This window comes from Dermochelys coriacea, chromosome 5 (assembly GCF_009764565.3).
Source record: "Dermochelys coriacea isolate rDerCor1 chromosome 5, rDerCor1.pri.v4, whole genome shotgun sequence".
NCBI classification, from domain to species: domain Eukaryota; kingdom Metazoa; phylum Chordata; order Testudines; family Dermochelyidae; genus Dermochelys; species Dermochelys coriacea.
This window is the reverse complement of record NC_050072.1, coordinates 25061361-25083315: the sequence shown is the minus strand read 5'-3', so window position 1 is coordinate 25083315 and position 21955 is coordinate 25061361. Positions and strand designations below refer to the sequence as shown.

General features: G+C 40.5%; 1 protein-coding gene across 2 annotated transcripts; it reads right to left on the bottom strand.

Moving 5' to 3' along the window:
• Positions 1-7: 7 nt before the first annotated feature.
• On the bottom strand, positions 8-18720 carry DNAJC21 (DnaJ heat shock protein family (Hsp40) member C21). Of its 2 annotated transcripts, XM_038402015.2 has the most exons (12): positions 18439-18720; positions 16766-16859; positions 15928-16051; positions 14999-15121; positions 11048-11352; positions 9279-9433; positions 8798-8885; positions 8328-8486; positions 7521-7560; positions 5796-5974; positions 1907-1982; positions 8-501 (listed from the first exon to the last, which is right to left on the bottom strand). In XM_038402015.2, the coding sequence occupies exons 1-12, from the start codon at positions 18533-18535 to the stop codon at positions 334-336; spliced, it is 1608 nt and encodes a 535-aa protein (XP_038257943.1). In that variant the 5' UTR covers positions 18536-18720; the 3' UTR covers positions 8-333. The 2 variants fall into 2 exon arrangements, with proteins under 2 accessions (XP_038257943.1, XP_043370633.1); XM_043514698.1 differs by lacking the exon at positions 8-501 and having other exon boundaries at positions 1948-4462; positions 18439-18654.
• Between the last annotated feature and the right edge of the window lie 3235 nt (positions 18721-21955).

Here is a 21955-nt window from a genome sequence, read left to right as displayed (position 1 = left end):
AACAAAGTAAGTGTTAAAATAATTTATTTCCTCCCCCTGTACACTTCCATTCATACAAGTCCCAGCGGGTATCTAGGATGACCAGCTTTAAGAATATTTGTTATTTTTTCAAGACTAACAGCAAGATGAAATTCAGTCATTAATGAAGTGTTGGTAAAAAAAAATAAACAATTTTTTATACAAGATAAAAATGTTTTGCCACACTGAAATTGCTGCAGGCCCAAGAACTGCTTTCCAATTTAATTTGGATTGTAGGAGTCCTGTCCTTTGGTTTTCAGAGAATTTTTTTTCAAATATGCACCCAAAAACAGAGTTTAAAACAATCGAGAAGTCCTATCTGTTTTTACGTTTCTCTTTTTTGCTTCTGCTGTTCCCAGCACCATTTACAGCTGGTGCTTGCATTGCTTTTGCATGGCCTGTGGCCTTTAAGTGTTCAAACAGTTTATTCCGGGACTGAAATTCACAATTGCAGGTTATACAGTGGATAGGAATATCTTCATTCTGGTAGGAGAAAAAAAAATACAATGCTTCATTTAGTAGATACTATGGAAACAATAACAGTATTTTATTGTTTTACTGGCTAAGGAAGAGTGCATATTAAACAGCAACATTTATTTTCAACAAATAGCTAACCTCTGAAATGGATAAGCATGAATGATTCATTTAGGAAAATGTGACCAACTCTTTTTGAACATCTGAAAAGCGTTTTATGGCAAATGAGCTCTATTCAACACTCCTTATTAAATGACAAATAGGTTCCTAAATGAACTATGGATCTTCAAGAAACACTAAGATTTGAAACAGTGTCCCCTCAAACAAAACTATGCATACTAATATGTTTGTTTAAAGTTGAGTGACAGTAGGCATTTCAGAAACAGGACTATGAATGATGGCATTTTTAAAAAAAAATATATATATTTGTAACTCTCCTTGTCTGTAAATTTCTGTTATTAAGAATGGAAACTGCTTTGGGTAGAAGATGATCATCAGCAGGTCCTTCCAGACCCACTTGCAAATTTAAAAAAAAAAAAAAAATCAATCTAGATCAGCATGTGTATAATAATTACTATATAAAACTGAGCTGTTGTCACTATATTTGTACATTGCCTAACGCAATGGGGCTCCAACCTGGCTGAGGCCTCTAGGTGCTACTGAAATTCATGGAGGTTAAGTCCATTAATGGCTATTAGCCAGGATCAGTAAGGAATCGTGTCCCTAGCCTCTGGTTGTCAAAGGGTGGAGATGGATGGCAGAAGAGAGATCACTAGATCATTACCTGTTAGGTTCACACCCTCTGGGCCTCCTGGCATTGGCACTGGCAGTAGACAGGATACTGGGCTGGATGGACCTTTGGTCTGACCCAGTATGGCTTTTCTTATGAAACAGTTTCATAGTAATGGCCTACATTATGTTTAAGGAGATAGCCAGGCCATTATTTTTAAAGTAAACTGCATTAATACCTAACAGGGCTAACTAGGCTGTGGGTCCCCATTGTTCTAGGCACCATACAAACATATGACAGCAGCTCATTTTTTTCATTTGACAGCTAGACATCCACACAGAGGCCAGAAGACAGATTTAAGTTTAGCTGGATCTAGAAGTCCAAGGTCCATGTATGTAGAAGACTGTCCTAGATGAAGCTGAAATATTTAGCAGTAAAAGAAACACTGCTTTTCTCCAAAGAAAAGATAATTTGTATCTAATTTCCTTAATTTTGGTAAACATGCATAAACAGGAAGTGTCTTATGGACAAATACATGAAAAAACACAGGTAAAAGCAGCTTTCGAGAACTGGAGAAGAATGTCAGGAGCTGGAAAACTACCAGACCAAAAGTCTTTTGGTTTTAGGACATTGTACTGTTTACCAGCCATTGAGAATCAGTAGTTTTAAATACTTTCCACATACCTTATCTTGAAGCTCTGAAGTTACCTTAACAGATTTTTTTGTATCCTTGGCTCTCTTTCCTTTAGGCTTAGGGATGCTGAAAAGACAAGACAGTTTAAGATTTCAGATTACCTTTGTCACACTGAATCAAGTTTTTCTATGAACACATTCAGCAGGATTGATAGTTTTAAATTACTAAGGCTTTTAAATCTCATGGTCCTAAATGGGCTGAAAAGTCAATTTATTTTTTTAAATAATTTGCACAAACTAACATTTAAGGCACTTTCAGTTCAGTTTTTTGGTCACCATTAATTTCTGCTTAATCTTTTGTGTGTGATTCACTACTTTGAGGGTTCCCTCCCACCTTGCGCAGTTATTCTAATGGAAGTGACTGCTGTAGTTAAAAGTGCATGCTGTTCTCCATTCTAACCCGTTTCAGACCATTGGAATGTTCTGAAACTTGCCTGTGGGACTGAAATATATATTCCAGGCTTAGCATTTGTCCAAAAAGTGAATTTTATTGTATTCTTAAGCACAAGTTCTGAGCAAAATTGGTTCAACTGTTTGAGAACAAGTTGGGGAAATAAAATGTACTTTACCCCATTACAATTCTGTTAGATTTTTTTTTTAATGCTGAACAGTTAAAGTGCTGAAACAGCTGGAGTTAGGCATTAAACCTGGAAGTAGCCTGCACAGAGGAGACGTGCCTTTGAGTGTTTTGGTTTGGGCCAAATGTGAGCTTTTGCAAAAAGCACATGCAGAGGGCCTTACAGGTTTATTGGGAAAGGGAGCGCTGTACAAGCGAATATACCTAACTTTGCTGTGTAATGAAAATGTAAGGAAGGTGAAGCAGCAGTTGTCGCATTCACATCACTTCCTTAAAGTGAGGTAAGGACTCCACAATGCTTAGTGCATAACTAAGGCTACATTTTAGTCATGGGTATTTTTAGTAAAACTCATGTACAGGTCACGGGCAGTAAACAAAAGTTCCACGGTCCATGACCTGTCCAGGACTTGTACTATATACCCATGACTAAAACTTGGGCCAGGGGGTGATCTGGGGCATCGCGGGTGCTGGTACTGTGGTGATGGCAGGGAGGCAGGCAGTGGCACAAGACCCCCATTGGTGCTGGTTGAGGCGGGGGCACGGTAGTGGCGCACGGCCCAGGACCCCTACTCGTGCTGGGGAGGGTTGGCGGGGCTGGCAGTCTCCCTGCCTGCCTCCACATGTCCTTGCGGCTCCTAGCGGTAGGGAAGGCCAGAAGAGCTGTGTGTGCTGCCCCTGCCACAAGCTTTGGCTATGCAGCTCCCATTGGCTGGGAACCATAGCCAATGGGAGCTGTGGGGGTGGCCCCTTTGGGCAGGGTCAGTGAGCAGATTCCCCTGGCCCCTCTGCCTAGAAGCTGCAGGGACATGCCAGCCACTTCTGGGGAGCATGCCCCCCCTGAGGTAAGTGCCACCCCACATCCCAACTCCTTATCCCTCCTATACCCAAACTGCCCCAGCAGCTGCTTGATCTCAGGCAGCCCTGGAGCCAGCCACAGCAGCTGCTGCAAAAGTCACAGAATCTGTGACAGATGTGCAGCTTTATGCATAACTTTCAACACAGCTTCACAGGAATGTCTTCCTGCTGCTAAACTGTTTGCATAAAATTTTCCATACAAGTGTCTGCACATCACAATATTCAAAGACATGAGAACTGGCAAAAGTGGTGTTTAACTGGGCAGTATCCTGAATAAATGGTCACTTTCCACAGTGGAAGGAGGTAAATAGCGGATCCCCCAATGCTCTCTAATGGGACTAGTGCTGTTCAACATATTAATAAATGATCTAGAAAAGGAGGTGAAAAAGTTTGCAGATGATACAAAATTAGTCAAGATAGTTACATTCAAATCTGAATGTGAAGATTTACAAAGGGTCCTCACTAAACTGCGTGATAAAATGACAGATGAAATTCAGCATTGATAAATGCTAAGTAATGCACATTGGAAAACATAATCCCAACTATACATACAAAATGGTGGGGTCTAAACTAGCTGTTACCACTCAAAGAGATCTTGAGGTCATCATGGATAGTTCTCTGAAAACATCTGCTCAATGTGCAGAGGCAGTCAAAAAAGCTAACGAATGTTAGGAACTGTTAGGAAACAGATGATATAGAAATATATGATGGCACTACTCCCACATGTTCAATACTGTGGGCAGTTGTGGGTACCCCATCTCAAAAAAGATGTATTAGAACTGGAAAATGTATAAAAAAGGGCAACAAAAATGATGAGGGTTATTGAACAGCTTCCACAGGAGGACAGATTAAGAAAACTGGGACTGTTCAGCTTGGAAAAAGAGGCGAGTAAGGGGGGGGAAGAAGTCAGTCTACAAAATCATGGAGAAAGTGAACAAGGAAGTCTTATTTACCCCTTCACATAACACAGGAACTACTAACTAACTCACTCACTCAGGGTCACCCAATATTAATAGGCAGAAGGTTTAAAACAACAAAAGGAAGTACTTCTTCACATACAGCCGTCAACCAGGGGATTTTGTTGCCAGCAGATGTTGTGAAGGCCAAAAGCATAACTGGATTAAAAAAAGAACTAGGTAAATTCATGGAGAATAGGTCCACCAATAGTTATTAGCCAAGATGGTCACGGCCGAGCCCTGGGTATCCCTAAGCCTCTGTCTGCCAGAAGCTAGTATTGGACAAGAGGAGATCGATAACTCAATAATTGCCCTTTCCATTGACTCGCTCTGAAGTAACTGGCACTGGCCACCGTCTGAAGACGGGATACGGGGATAGATGGACCGTTGGTCTAACCCAGTGTGGCCATTCCTATGTTAAATAGTTACTACTGATGAAATATTTCATGTAAGTTACTATTTGAAATGGATAAATATATGATTTGTACAGTTTTTCCACTAAGCTCGTTTTTTAAACATTTAAAACTTTTGTTCCACTTGCTCCAGCCAAAAACTAAGACAGTAAACAAAGTTCTAATTTTACAGGAGGAGTCAAAAATGAGTACTTTAGTATAAACAAAATTGCTGCCTATAACCAACTGCAGTGGTTCTCAACCAGGAGTACATATACCCCCTGGGGGTACACAGAGGTCTTTCAGGGATACATCAAGTCACCTAGATATTTGCCTAGTTTTACCACCAGGCTACATAAAAAGCACTAGCAAAGTCAGTACAAACTAAAATTGCAAACTTGTTTATTCTCTATACGTTATACACTGAAATGCAAGTACAATATTTACATTCCAACCGATTTATTTTATAATCATATGGTAAAAATGAGAAAATAAGCAATTTTCAGTAACTGTGTGCTGTGACTCTTTTGTATTTTTATATCTGATTTTGTAAGCAAGTAGCTTTTAAGTGAGGTGAAACTGGGGTATGCAAGCCAAATCAGATTCCTGAAAGGGGTACAGTAGTCTGGAAAGGCTGAGAACTACTGCCTTACTGTGGTGACATTTTGGATAACTATGAAGAATATCTTTATAATTAATGCCCAGAACCACTCATCAAGTTGCTACACAGTTAACAGAATGAGGTTTTTAAAGGCACAAACATGAATTAAGTTCCTAACTCCCATTTTTGCCCCTGCCACTTTCCCCTGTAAGATAATATAAAATCCAATTGTTAACAGCAAAACAAAGAAATATTATTTACAAGATTACCATATTTGTTAACAAGAAGGTTTGTCTGGATACTGGTTGTTTATTAAGTGGGGTATTTATTTGCAATCTAAACCCAATGCCAAGTTAGGAACCACTTCTAATTTATACCAGTTTTACTCTTCCATAACTCAAATTCAATGGAGTAGCTTTCAGTTTATACTGGTGAGAAAATTCAGGCCTTTAAAACATGGACTATTAAACTAAAGAATGCAACAAAGTGATGCTGTTACCTTTTTGCTTCGCTTTTTGGTTCATTAACTTCATCTACAGCTTCTGCAGCACTTGCTTTTTCAGAAGCAGTAGTTCTTTGGCCAACATTTTCCAATTCTTCTGTTACGCTGTCCTCCCGGTCTGCACTGTCAGCTTCTTTTTGTTCAACTGTAGCATCAACTGTAGCGTCTTCATATGTCTGTCCAAAGAAAAAATGTGTATTTATTGCTCTGAGATAATTAGTTGGCAACCGTGTACACAGTAATTGCAGATTTAACAATTAAACAATTTGCCTCAACGAAAATCTAGCATGTCTGTTTCTCAAAATATCACAGCAAAAACTTCAGTTCTTTTCACCTCACTGCATCTCTCACAAAACATCAGTGTAAAAACAATCAGCCTGTGATGAAGAGAAGAGAGCCAAAGAATCTTTATCAAAGGTCTAAGAGGTACAGCTCAGACTCTGCAAGAACCCATAGCACATAGCCATTAAGGCATAAAGAAGGGAGGATGGAATGATCTTGTCCCTTCCAACCCTGATATTCTATGATTCTATACATCGAAACAGCTAACTTTTTTTTTTGTAATTTTTTTATTAGATGATTTTATCAGGACCATTATTAAAGTTGCCTGATACTTCCCATTAAAAGACCTTGTTTTCAATTGCTTATGACTGCCAAACTTAAGCATTCGGGCTGAAATTTTCCATGCCAGATGTTTGCTTCAGGAAAATTTCAGCCAAAACATTGCAACTGTTCCCCAGATTAACAAGGGTCAAGGAGATCCGAGGCAACCAGATAAAGGATTTTCTCAACCTTCTAAACACTGAAAGGGTAACAATTAGAATTGTGTAGTGTGGAAGTGCGGTGCTGGGAGAAGAGAGAAGGAGAATCAATACGCTAGTTACTTTAGTAAACTCAGACAAAAGTAGCTTACCAAGATTGCAAGTAAACTAGAGCTACAAGAGAACCTCACTAATCTGCACTGATGTGGAAAGGCCCAGTACAGATAATTGAATTTTGTGGATGACTGAGTGCTGTTTGCAAGGTTAGTGCACAGTACTACGCTTCTCTTGGGGCCAGTGGATTAGCAGCAATTCACCTCTGGCACTCAGAACTGCCTCTCAATATTAAAAATAGAAGATTATATATTGGACAATAGTTGGCCATATTGTCGGCCATACTGTCAGAGTTGAGTGATGGTTTTCTGAACAACACGCATCCAACAGTTTCCTGAATGGAAGGCAGCAACCTGTTCTAGTTGAGAGAAAGGATGGTCCAGTGGTTAGGGCATTGGACTAGGATTTACGATATTTGAGTTCAGTTCCCTGCACTGCCCCACACTTACCATGGGCAAGCCACGTCAAAAACCGCAGCACAGACAGGCTGTCAGATGGGACTAATAGCACTGACCTACCTCACAGGGCTGTTGGCAGGATAAATGCACCAAAGATTGTGAAGTGTTCAGATACTAGAATAATGGGGGTTATACAAGTACCTAAGTTAAAACAGATATGGAGTCAGAGTGTCTTTGAAATCAATGGACTCATTGAGAAATACACCAATTGATTAAATGTAATAAATTTAACAGCTTTTCCCAGTCTCTACAATTCCTAATTCCCTCAGTTTTTTGAGGCTAATGGAAAGCTAGGTCATAAGACCACAGAAATGGCTAAATCAAGTCTTACATAGTTTCCTTAGATTTTCAATAGAGCCACAGAAAGAGATTTTGCATAAACTCCATACCGTCATCGTTTTATGTTTCTTTTTCTTCTTCTTAGAGAGTCTGTAAAGGTAAGAGTTGAATACATTTATAGACACTAAAATATAATATTGGCAAAGGTTAAAAACCAATAATTCTATGCTACATTTTAAGTAATAGTGGTTCTGATCTCACTTGTATCACAAATGCAACAAGTCGACATGGCTAGAAAAACAACACTGTCAGAGTCCTGACGTGAAAACACTTTGCTGTTTTGTGCACTGTTTAGGGTATTTAGTGACATTTCTGTAGATTTCTTGCTCAAACTGAATCTGAAAACCCTGATCCTTAATGACTGGACACTCAGAAACCAGCTTAATCATAAGCATAGTACAGCTTTAAAAAATATGCTATATCTTACATAAATTAGCTTCTAATTAACTGAAGCAAACAAGTTTTCTAGGCTAGTCGTAGTGCCTGACAGACAATGCTGTACCTACACAACCAACATTCGGCCGGTAACAAGGTCTCCTCCTTTAAAATATTAACATCTTTGCTTTGCCTTGACATTTACTTTCTATAAAGCCAGAAGATAAGTAGTGGGAGATCATTGTCCTACAATGAGTGTCCTCAATGAGTTTATTCCAATGATATAATTAAAAATCTACTTTTTTGTTGGGATTTTGGTGCAAAGAGCTATTTTAACAACTTTTGCAGTACAATTAAATGTGTCCTGATGTGATCATATGCCTATCCCAGGGCCTTATTTCAGAGCCTCATAAAGACCACTATTATGTAGCCTAACTTTAACAAATGCTCTAGTAAGTGCAAGCAATCTATTTTTAAGGTACTTCTGTTTGGATGTTTCTTCCATTTCTTCATCTTCTTTGGTATTCACTCCGTTTTTGTCATCTGTAGATGCAGAAAATTCCTCCTCCTCCTCCTCCAGCTGTTGCCGTAAAAGCGCTACCATCTCTCGGTGCTTCTTTGACTTTTCATGGTTCTTCATTCTATGAAGAGGAGTAGATAATTATTCGATTCTACGAATCATGTGCAATTGTTCCTCTAAGCAAATTTTGTTTCATTTACATATAAAGGTCTCTGATCAATGATAATGGTTAATTCCATTCAGCTTTCAGAATAGGAAATTCTAATATAAAAAATATCTACTTGAATGAAAAGGGGCTGAGTCTTTCAAAGCCACCTAGAACACGTGAATGCCCAAATGCCATTCCAATGGATTAACTTGAATGGATATTGGGTGCCCAGATAATCTAGGGAATCTGAAAGCGTCCAAGCTTTTCAAAGAAACAAAACTTACGCTTTCTCGGTCTTCAAGGATTTGTCACAAGCAGGGCAGTACAAGTCATCATAAAATTCAGCATCTTCAGCTTCGTCACTCAGTTTATCTGAAAAGGGAAGGGGAAGGAAATTGGCTGAGTGATTCTTAGGAGATACTGAGTAATTACAGACACAACAATGCCCATTCAAGCCCTTTAGGATTACTGAAGTGTGCAGAGTGATAAGAACTCTTTCCCTAAATAATTTGTTCCTTCCCCGCAAAACCGCAAATAAGCATCTACTAACATGAAGTTAAGTGTTCAAAAGGAGAACAGAACACTATGGAACTAAACTTTTTCCTTAAATATCTCAATTGAAGTGAGTGATGTATGCCAGCAGCGAATCCAGACTTAAGCTTTGAGGATTTAAATGCAGCTGTATGGTTATGTATGTACAAATATGGAGCAACTGCAAGGTCTTTTTATAGGTATCAAATCAAAAATATATTAAGAGACCCTTACCTTCTATTCCTTCTCTTGGCTCCTGTTCCTCTCTTTCCTCTTCATCATCAGATCCATCTCCAAATTCCTTTTCATACTGTGCTTCCATCTGCTGCAATTCTCTCTCTAGATCAGACATAGTTATCCAGCTCTGCTCTTTATATTGCTCACCAAGCCTTTAAGCAGAATACAACAACTTTTTATATTTCAGAGAATTAAGTGGTAACAGTATTTTATTTAAGGATCATTATTTGATCATATTCACTTATTTAAAAAGAAGAAAACCCCCTAGCTGTCTTGTCCCAACCAAATGCAACACACACCAGTAACTAGAGTTTCTTTGTAGGGACTGGAAAACTGAGCAGATTCAGTCCCATTTATATAACTACTGTACAATTACAGTCCTCAACAGTTGTACTTCAGCTATTCAGATCTTCACTCCAATTGCCTCCTGCACTCAATTTTCAAGCTCTTTGCCCGCAGCAAAAACCACTACTTGGGCTTCATTACCTTCAGTGGAAAAAAAAAAATCCACTCTATTAAAATCATCCAAAAAAATGAAAGTGGGCCTATGGAAAGAAGAGTGGTTAAATATTTAAGCTCCTTTCTTTGCCTCTTTCCAGATCAGCAAGGCTTTTATGCCGAGAATATATTTTGTGTTTACAGTGAGAGAATCCCAGCCCCCCCGCTCCTCATTCAAACTTGAAATATAAACAAAATATATTGCACTTAGCCCAGGGACAGTATTTCTTTCTGACCTGTAGGGGGCGAAAGACAAAAGCGAGAGAGAGAAAGATCAGGAATGAAGGGCAAAAAGGCTTTTTCCCCCCTCCTCAAATTTACCTTCTAGCAGTTTGAGTTTAACAGCTCATTGTTTTATGCAAATATGTTCCTTTCATTTAAAATGAATATCAAAAACTTTAGTTAACGTGCAGATATTCTGGAGTTGATACGAATCGTCATGGGCTAATAAATGCCTCACCTTCAGAGGTATAGGATTATTACCGAATGAGAAGCACCTTTCCTCTCAAGTTAAATCAACCGTCAATCGGTCCTGTACATTGTTTCCACAGCTAAAATTTACCATGTTCTAAAGTGTTCCCAAAGTTTAAGAAACAAATTGGGGTATGAAGTTTATATCATTCGATATTCTTGGCATGATGGTAAGCTAGTTAGTAAATCTTGTCATAAAACAACACTACCAAGCAGTTGGGCAAGTGTAGCTTTTAAGTGGTCTTAAAGTATAGTCCCATGCAAAGCACACTGAATTCTAGACTAGATTACTGAAAAGGTACAAGTCACACAGCCAAAGTCCAAAACCAATGAAAATGGTTGCAAACATTAATCAAACAGATGAAAAAAAGGCTTTTAATCACCGCTGCCATGACGGATACAAAATGTCCCTCAACTGTGATACTCTGTGATAAAGGAATGACAGATCCCCTTAAAAAGTAACGGAACTCCCACCACCACCCACTTCACTTATCCTCAGCATCCTTCTGCCAACCTGCTACCTCTGCCTTGTGGATTATCTAACATTGAAGACTTTGGCAACACTAAAATACTGATTATTCAAACTTATTTCATATTTCTTTACTACCCACAAGGTGTTGGGGACAAGGAGGATGGTCTCTGCCATGAGCAGCTCAGTCTTCAAATCTCAGACTTAAGGACAAAAAAGTTATAAATGCCAACATTTACTCTTTAAAACAATGCAAGCTGCAGACCCAATATGAATCTCCCACGATTATTTCTCACTTTCAAAAATGCTTCCTTCAATATTTACATACTTAGCTTGTTTGAGTTTTTGCTGTCTCCGGAGCTCCTCTGCTTTTCTAGCTTTTTCTGCATTCTGTTCCTCTATGAGTTTTCTGTGTGCCTGTACTCTCTTATCTCTTTTACGAATAAAAGCCACTAGCTGACGAACCAGTTCATTTCTCTCCTTTCTTGCTTTGTCTCTAGTTTTCTTGTTCTCTTTCTCCATAGCTCGTTTCTCCCAACGGTTTGATGCCTGCCGTGTGTCATACTCCTCTTTCCAAGCAAAGTTCTTTTGAGTACAGAAACTCTGCCAGTAAGCATAAAAAGGATGGACTACCTGTTGGAAAAAAGGGAATTGGTAAAAGTTGTAAGACATCATATTGAAAGAAAGCAACCAAAGACTATTTAGATTTTCATAGATATACAAACTCCAAAGCCAGAAAGGACCCTTATCTCATTTGTCTTCCTGTATACACAACCCATAGAATTTTTTCCAGGAGCTGGATTAAAGCACGTCTTTTAGATGGATATCTAATCTCATTTTAAAGACTCCAAGCGGTGCTGAATACACCACCTCTCAGGGTAAACTGTTCCATTGTTTAAGTACCCTCACTGGTAGAAAATTGCATCTACGTTCAAGATTGAATTTGCTTAACTTGAACTTCCAGTCACTGGATCTTGTTATGCCTATTGAAAAGCCCCCACTAATCAGATATCTTGTGTGTGTGTGCATGTAAATAGCTATACACAGTGATCAAGTCACCTCTCATGTTCTCTTAATAAGCTAAACATATTGAGTTTCTTAAGCTTCATATTGTAAGGCTTTTTTTTCCTCCAAACCCTGGATCATTTTTGTGGTTCTCTTTTGAACGCTCTCTGGTATTTACACATTCTTGAAACACAGACACCAACACTAGACATAGTATCTTACTACTGGCCTTACCACCACTACTATGTAGAAAAGCAAGATTATTTCCCTATTTCTGCTTAATACAGTATTCCCCTTTTTATATATCCAACGATCACACTAGCATTTTAGAATTTCTGAGTGACTGCTATCCAAGACGGTTTTCCACCCTGTTGGTGTAAACTGTACTCTTGTTCCCTGGTGTGTTATATTGCATTTTGCTGAATTAAAATGTATTTTGTTTGACTGTGAACCATTTAACCAGGTGATTCAGATGACTCTAACAGTCATCAATCTTCATCGCTACTTATTACCCGAGCAATCTGTGTCATCTGCAAATGTAATCAGCAAAGACTTAATATCAAAATTGTTGATAAAAATATTGAATAGCACTGAACCAAGAACTGATCCTTGAGGGACTCTGCTAGAAAACTGCATCACTCATTGATGTCTTCCCACTAACAAGTACATTTTGAGATTTGTCAGTGAGCCAATTTTTAATCCATCTCTAATGTATGCCATTAGTTCCCTATGCAAGTTTTTAAACCAAGACGTCATGCCTTGGAGAAATCAAAGATATTTCTTACTATGTGGAAAAAGATTTAAAATTTTACTGAAGCCGAGTTCATACGAAGTGAATTTTAAAAAGCTGCCATTGGCCTGTGATGTCAGTAAGGGGGTAGGTCTTTGGCCCAACAAGGAATAAGATGATAGTAAAACCCCTCTTCACTGTTACAATAGTAACCAGTTAAGCACCATCCAGGTTTTCCTATGAAGATATTGCTGGCAACTCCCACTGTAACTACCATCATTAAAAAAAGTCTTTTTAACCATTTATTAAGGAGATGAAAAAAACAAAAAACTCCCCCCACAGTTTAAGCATCTGAAATGAAAATCACTACGCCTTTTATTGTGGCAATATCCCATATTCCTTTTCCCTTGAGAGAGTTATTTAAGTGGGGCTTTTCCCTATGACAGTCTTAGATGGTATTCACTGCCCTTTCTGGAGGTAGCAAGAAGAGGTTAGTTTAAATGGTCTTGAATTGTTGCTGCTGCTTTTGGAAGACCAATGCTGTTTCCTCCTTTAAGACAAAAGGCTCACATGGGGAAGAGAAAAAAATAGCAAATATAAAAAATATAGCTTGTCTTTGGTGCTGATTTTCACTTGCTGATGGAGAAACACAGACCTAGCACGTGGTCTTATTAGCCAGTCTTATTAGCTAACTCATACCAGCTTTGGGCAGTTTAAGACCTTGCTTTTAGCTGGCCTCTCCGGCCACAGGTTCAGAGAAGTGTTGAGAAAGCTGGTCAAGACTGCACCCAAATCTAATTCTCAGAAAACAGAAGGTAGCGATAGATAGGAAAGAAGAGAAATAAGGTGGAGGAGGACAGTGACAGAGGAAGGGGGTGACAACAGGCACCCAAGGTTCATACTCCAGGTTCACACCAGCTTTAGCCAAGGCTACTGAAAGTGGCATATCACCTGGTTCCATCTTTCTGGCCCAGTCTGATCAGAATGCCTTTAGGATCAGGATGAAGACGACCCAACAATGTCACGATGGATCTCAAGGTCCCAGGAAATGGTGGCATTGGCAGTCAATGTTAAAAATTGTTTGCTTTAATCCATGGCTCCCATAGTTTCCATTTAGTGACCCCAGATAAACAAGGTCAAAGAAGATGTGTCAACCTCATTCCATCAAAACATTTTGGTGATTCACCCATAAACATTTCCTCCCATTTCTACAATTTTCAGCTCATTATGCCAACCCATGATTTTACTTGCAGCCTTGAAGGCCCCTTATCACAGTCCAGTTTGTAACAGGCTATTTGTCTCCAACTTCTACTGACTTTCATAAACAATTTTCTCTAATAGTCTGTGTTAGGACTTTGATTACCTTGGGCAATTTAAAGTCTGAACAGGCAGATAGAAGGTACATTAATATACACAGTGAAAATAGTGTTACTGCAAATTGTATTTCACTGGAGTATTTTGTCCCCGTTTTCATACTACTTTTCATTGGATTGTACAAAATATGTCAAATTACTCAACTGATTAAAAGTATAATATAATTTAAATTTTAGGAGGAAGTATTACGAAGAGGTAAAAGCAAGAAGGAACAGACTAGAATATGTATTTAGGGCCAGTGTTCTTAAGTGCTTATATAGGAGCTGATTGCCAGCTTACTGCTTTAAGGCAGCATAAACATGCTAGTAGGTTCTGGGAAGAATTTTACAAAGGGAAATTTTCAGTCGTTACAGACAGTTGGCATGGCGGAATGAAAGGATCAGCCTCTGGGAGAGGAAATGAGAAATGACAGAACAGAACAGCTGGGAGTATCATGGAAATATAAAGAGGGGTCATCACCATGAAAAGCCTTAGATGGCAGGAGAGTTTTCAGCAGAAGACACAATTGTTGGTTATCCACTATCTCTTGGGTATTTTGTGTTATGCAGTCAGCAAGTTTTTTATTTTTGTTATTGTGGTTTAACAAAAAGGAAAAATTATAAAAGAGACCGTATTTTGTGTTAATAAATAGTTACCACATCTTCAGGTATTCCTTGCTATAATACATAGCACTTCAGAACACTGGCAAGGCTGGTTTCAATCAGACATCAAGAATTAAATCTGTCCTTTTATTTCTTAAGCCTAGTCTACACTTTAAATGTTACTGCTATAACTAAGCCAGTAATGGGTGTGATTTTTTTAACCAACATAAATATGCCAGTATAAGGAGCTTTTTCCCAGTGTATTCTATTTCACTTCACTGAACAGGAATAAATTATACTGATAAAAGCACTTTTATACTGATATAACTGCATCTACACTAGGGGTTTTGACACTTAACTATGTCAGTATAGGTAAATTGGCGAAAGGTTTAAGTATACACAAGGCATTAAATAAGTGCTTTTGGTAGGGCAGGGAAGGCTTTATGTACACATTGAGCCAGATTCAACTCTAATAATGTCAATGGGAGCCTTTCTTCTGATTTCAAAGGAAATGGATTAAGCCCCAATTCCTAGTGATATTACGGTGTAATATCCAATAGTTTAGACTTCTAAACATTATGTATCTTACCTCATCATAATCACTTTGAGAGTATCCAAAAGTAGGGAATTCTTCAATATCTTCCTGAGATATATATTCCATCTCTTCCTTTGCAATATTTTCAAAAACTTGACGATAGACTGCAAAGAACCCCTGAAATACACACCATTGTTACTGAGGAATTAATTGTATGCCTATGCAACTAAAGAATTAAAATGATCAACTTCAGAGAAAGATCACTATTTAAATTCTACAGTAACAGTTTTAAGTCAAAATAAAGGCTTTGTATACCAAAATAAGTGATTATGCCAGGCTCTAGGAGCCCTTCCAATTTTTAAAATAAAAAAAATCATAATCATCTAATACAAACACTGGGTCCATTGTGACCCAGGCAGTTGTGTTGGACTAAGGCAGGAGAGAATTCCAAAGACAAGGTCTACCAGCAGTTCCATTATTATAAATTAAGGGTGTTCCAGCTCACTGCAGCTCATCTCCACAGGGAGATGGGCAATCTCTCAGGCAGGCATGTTCAAACCATTTGGGCCTCTTTAGATCAACATCAACACCTTAAATTCCACTTGGAAGCTAAATGGCAGCAAGTGCATATCCCAGAGCACTGGCATAATGCTGCTTTTTATATCCTAAAGCATTCCAACTTGTGAAACATCTCAGTATAATAGGATTGCACAGTGAAAGCGAAGTGCCTGGGGATGTATTACATGTAAAGTGTTGTTATATAACTGTACGGCAGTATTGATTGAGGGGACATTTAAAACTGACTAAATATCCAATATATGTTTTCCTCCCCCGCCCCCTTTTTTAAAGTTTACCGTAAACGTTTTTCTACTTATGTTCAGTAATTTTAAGAATGGTGTATCATCAATGCATCTATTTACTTCCATCGCTTTTTTTTTTTTAAAGAAGTTTTAACTTGACTCAGTAGAGAGTCAGTTCATTACCTCTTCATCATCACCATATCCAGAGTAACAGTTAACAGTGAAGTAGTGCAGCAGATCCAAACTATCATCCTGATACTCTCCATCAACCCCTCCTTTCAGCAGAGCTTCCCTGTGATTATCATACCTAGCAGAAAACAGCATCAAGAACACATATAACTTAAGACAATCACAGACATGAAAACCCAAGGTAGTGGGGGACCTTCCAGTTGTTCATGGAATACCTATTACTTTTACTGTAATTCTTTTGGGAGAAAGTTATCCAACATGTTTGAATAAGATGTTTCTTAAGGATTCCAAGAATGTGAATTACAGGTTCTACAGATCTCTAAACACATTCTCCAGGCCCTCCCCACTTTTATGCTGGTGTATGCCATTTGTTCTTTTAGTACATGAAAAAGTGAAAATAGTGCTTCCTGAAAAAGTAGCTAAACATATGAAGCAAGCAGCTCATAGTTATCCAAGGAGAGAAAAAAAAGGTGCATGCAACTATAAACCTGGGACACTCATACTTGAGAGAGAACCAGAAGCAAAAGCTATTTAAAAACACAACAAATTGATCAAGGAACACAATTTTTAAAAGGTGATTTCAAGTGTTCTTTGTTACAAGAATACAACTAATGTGTTCTGTAGCTGTAAACCCGGGACCTAACAGTTGTATACATCGTTACTAGTGAGAGGAAACTCATCTGGCTGTTACCCTCTAAAATCTCAGTGCAGACTAACAACACAAGGAAATCACAAATGATTTCAATGGGAGTCCTGCCTAAAACAGAAATTCAGAATCAGGCCCTTTGTTAGATTGTCTTTTCTGCCCCACTGGCAGACAAATATTACCTACCAAGCTCTTTCTTGAGGATCACTCAGTACATCATATGCCGCTTGGATTAATTTGAACTGTTCTGCTGCTTCATCAGCATTTTCTAGATTTTTGTCTGCAATAGAAGTCATTACAATTAAACCATAAAAATCATAGCAACAGCCGGGGCTCATGTCACAAAGTAATTATTTAGGAAATCAGACAAATGATTGAAAAAAAGTCAATTCAGAACGACAACTCAAGGTCCTTATTGGATGTACACCACAACTAACTAAAATACATCTGCTGATCCAGCTTCATCATCATTAATGTTTCTCCTTCCACCATCTCTCTGCCAAATTAACAGCCACATTAAGAACAAGTCTGGAGAATTAATATTTAAATATCTTAAAGTGATACTGCTGCACATAAACAGTTAAAGAACAATATCAATTTCAATAAGAATTACAAAATAGTTTCAGATACTACACCTGTCTCTGAGTCTTCTTGACAACTTTTGTGGTTTTAGAATAAAGTTTTCCTATTTAAAAAGAAAGCGTACTCTTCCCTGTTACAGGCTGACATTACTATGCAAACAAGGGAAACTGACTATACATAAAGTGACACTGAGCGCACAAAGCAAGCAGGAAAAATACAAAAGACATTTTGAAAAGTCACCCTATGTGCTGTCTGGAAGGAACTGCCCCACACGTCAGACTGGCAATGACCTTGGGGAGATTTTGCCTTCCTCTGCAGCATGGGACATTTGCCAATATCACCTAGATGTATCTCACTTAATCAATGCCCTGCCATTGCAGAGGCCTTGGATACTGGCACATCTCGGTCCCTCTTATTCCCTGCCTGTGGCACATAACCGTTTGGTCTCTTGGGGGCTGTACTACTGTGGTTTAAAGAAAAGGAGGACTGGTGGCACCTTAGAGACTAACAGATTTATTTGAGCATAAGCTTTCGTGAGCTACAGCCCACTTCATCGGATGCTTATGCTCAAATAAATCTGTTAGTCGCTAAGGTGCCACAAGTCCTCCTTTTCTTTTTGCGAATACCGACTAACACGGCTGCTACTCTGAATTTCGGTTTCACTTCGGTTGCTGGGGTTAGCGTGCAGGTGCGCAGTGGTGGCCCGTGATATACAGGAGATCACTCTAGATCTGGGGGTCTCTTCCGTGACTCCTTAACCTCCGTGACTTGAGATGTTACCTGTACGCCCGCCAGGTACCAAGCTAGGGAGTCTTTCAGGGTGAGGCTGGCCTTCTAAAGCAGAGATGAGGGGGAAGGGCCGCGGGAAGCCCCCGTCCTCCCTGCCCAGGCGCTTACTGCTGCTCTCCCAAGAGGACGGGGCAGCAGGAGGCCAGGAGAAACACTCCGCCGGGCGCCCCGCCCCGAACCCACACACCTGAGCGACGCCTCAATGGGGGGGGGGGGGGAGGGGAGAAGATGCGCGGCCTCAACAGCCCGGCCAGGCGATGGGAACCCCGGGCTCAGCCAATGGGACTCGGGAGCCGGGCTGGGGCGCAGGGTCTGGCCCCGCAGAGTCCCTAGAGCCCCGCGCGGCCCCGTCCGCGGCCCGCCTGCCCTCTCCGAGCGGGGAATGCTGGCGCGGCTGTCCCCCTCTGTGGTGCAGGCCGGGCCCGGCGCGGGGAAAGGGGCGGCCCAGCCTGGAGGAGCGAGCCACGGCGGCCCCGAGCCCGGCGTACCAGGGTGCCAGCGCAGCGCCAGTCTCCGGTACGCCCGCTTCAGCTCCTCGTCGGAGGCGTCGCGCGCCAGCCCCAGAACCTCGTAGTGACACTTCATCGCGGCGCGCGGAACCCGCGGGGCCGCCTCGGCTCCTCGCGAGGGGCACGCCAGCCGGCCTCGCCGCCGGCGGCGTCACGGGGAGGGGCCCGGAAGGAGCGCCCAGGCCATAAAGAGACTAGGCCACCGCCCGGGGAGGGGGCGTGGCCAGGAGGGAGCTGTCCAGGGGGCGGGGCCAGAGCGGGGAGGAATGCTACGTCGTGGGTGGGAGGCCGCTGGGGGGATGGAATGTTAGGAGGGTGAAGGTTCTTGGGGGGGGGGAAGCCTTTTGCTAGGGTGGCATGTCAGGGGTGAGACGGTTCCCTGGCACTTGGCTAATAGCGATTGGGCGCTGGTGGAGGGTGACCAGATACCCTGATTTTACAAAAAGAAAAGGAGGACTTGTGGCCCCTTAGAGACTAACAAATTTATTAGAGCATAAGCTTTCGTGAGCTACAGCTCACTTCATCGGATGCATTTGGTGGGGGAAAAAAAAAAAAAAAAAAAGCTTACGCTCTAATAAATTTGGTAGTCTCTAAGGGGCCACAAGTCCTCCTTTTCTTTTTGCGAATACAGACTAACACGGCTGCTCCTCTGAAACCTGATTTTACAGGGGCACTCCTGATATTTGGGGCTTGGTCTTATACAGGTGCCTTTTACCCCCACCCATCTCCTGGCTGGATTTTTAGTAAAAGGTTAAAAACAAAAGGTATGGAATGTCCTACAGCTTGGGGCTGTTTGTCATGTCACCCACCTCTCGTTAACTTGTACTAGGGACGGGGTGTTCTCTAATTGCCTATTGCAGGTTTATTTTCACCTGCTTTAGGGGTAGCTGGTACTGGCCTGCCACTGTTAAAGATATTGCACTAGACACGCTCTGTAGTCCTTTTTTTAAGAATGGGATCAGAAAACTAAGTGCAGAGGAAGGGATTAGCTCAATTGTCTGCCAGATGGGAGAGAGAATAAATATACTTCTGTAATAATGAGCTTTTAAGAACACCTGCTGATCCAGTGTTGGGAGACAAGTTCCCACAGCACATCTAACATCCAGCTGTTTCCGTGGTACCCACGCAGCCCGCTCAGCAGTCACTCAGTCTCCAGCAGGTCATTCTTCTGTGCAGTTTCTGCAGTTTTGTCATCCTGACATGATTCTATGGAAGGTAGAAGTATACATATAATCAGCCTATCATGTGTGCATAATCTGATTTTAAAGAGAGCAGCTGTCTTTGGTTACTGTTGATCAGTGCAGTTACAGGTAATGAGACAGACCAGAGAGGCATAATCCTCCATTCCAACATCTGTGACCCTGTCTACACTCTGTAAACAACTGAAATTGAACTTCGCTGCAGCTCAGATAGGCTGAATCATAGTGTGGCCTAGTTTGTATAGCTAGAGCTAACCTGCATCTGCAAGGACTCAGTTAATTTAGTTCTCTTGTAACAAAGTTGAGCCATAACCAAGTTTAGCAATGATTACAGAACTCACTTTTGTAGTATAGACAAGGTCTAATTACAGCTAGGCATCCTCATCATAATACTCTCCAGGCATCACTGGCTAGCAGCAGCCCCCAAATTGCAAATTTACTCACTTGCCTAAAGATACTATTAGCTCAAAGATTTGTCATGTCTTGGTTTTTGGTTGCTTAGAACCTCCAATTATTCCACTAATAGAACGAGCCCATCCTGTACAACCCACAGTCCTATGATTGAATTCATTCTTTATTAGCACTGGAGTAGCAGTCACTAGCTAGTATCAAGCAACCTCCATGTTATGGGACATATTATTCCTTTAAGAGTGGAGGGGGCCACAAGACTCTGTTCCCAGGAGCTGGATTGAACAAAGGGTCAGGAAATGGCCTGGTAGCAGAAGAGAGGAAGTGCTGCCAGGGAATGAGTGGGTGTGACCAAATGCACCCTATAATCACACCCTATACACTATTATAATCTTTGTACAAAGTATCTGTTGTGAGGTATCATTTGAAAACAAATAACTCATTGGTCAACAATATCATGGTGGAATCTATATAGCAACATTATATGTAAAGTTATGAATATAAGATGAAATTATGACTGACGTGAGGCTACCAGACAAGCCTGGGGAGTGGATAAACCTGTTTCTCAAAGGCACAGGAAAGGCTGATGCCTCTAGTCAGGTATCATCAAAATTGATGGGAAAATCACCTGTCAAGTGGCCATAATTTGACAAAGAAGGAGGGCAGAAACAGATCAATCGACATTTTAGCAAACAGCATGGAACCTCTTTCACCACAAGAGTCCAACCTCACAGTGGGAATTAACTTTATCTAGCAATAATCCTCAGGAAAATGCATTTCAAAGGTGACTGGACTATAAAAGTGATGGGCAAAAAACACCCCAAGGTATTCATTCCCTATCCCAATTTCGTCAAATAAGACAAACAAAAAACCCCCATAAACAGCCATATGACTTTGGGAGGGAGCCTGACCTGGAGTTTGGTCAGCCCTGTTGTTTGGAATATATGGTAAGCATTTTACCTTGAACCAAGTCTAGCTTGTTAAGTTTTAGCACCTGAAAGAGTTTTATCTTTATTTCTTTTTTAACTGTTTCTGACTTCACTTTATAAAACTTATACTCCCTTAAATTCTATTTCTTTGTAGTTAAATAAACTTGTTTTATTCTTTAATCAAAACTAATCTGGTGGTGTATTCAAACTGAATTTTTTGGGTAACTCCATTTAAAGTAGCAAACTGTTGGATATTGTTCCGGATGGAGGAAATGGACCTAAAGAAATCCAATCTTGGATATTTTAGGATTTCTTTAGATCCAAGAAAGGACTGGAAAGTGCAGAACACCGTTTTGGAGGGAAAACGGACTGGGAGTGTGTTGGAGTCACCCTGCAAGTGGTGACCAAGGCTGATGGAAGCCAGAGTGTGACTGGAGTGTGCTGGCAGGTTGCAGGGTGGGACCTGCATGTTGTTTGTGAGTGACCCAGGTTGGGAGCTACAGCAGCAAAGCACGGTGAGGCACCTGAGGTTTCAGGGCAGATGATGACACAACCCCTCACTGGACTGCACCCTGGAATGTGACAGCTGGACAAACCCAAGACATTGTTCCTTTAGGGGTGAAGGATCAAGAGCCCTATAGTGTAGGGTGGGGCAAGGCTCCCCTCTCTTCCAGCCACGCAGGAGGAGCTCCCTGGGGAAGGGTGGTATATAGACTGCATTCGCCCTCAGAAGTTCTAAAAGTTAAAATGTGGATGCAGAAGTTGAAAGGAAAAGCTAAATGACATTAAAACTTTTAGTCATGGAAAATTAGTTATGGATGAAAAGTTGGCTGTCCAAATGTGAATTTAGATTTACTTTTTAAACTTAAAGGTAAAAACAGACAGTAGCTATTAAAAATGAAGTATACCAGTATATGGATGAAAAGTAGAGTTGATTTTGTAAAATATATAGAGATGGGT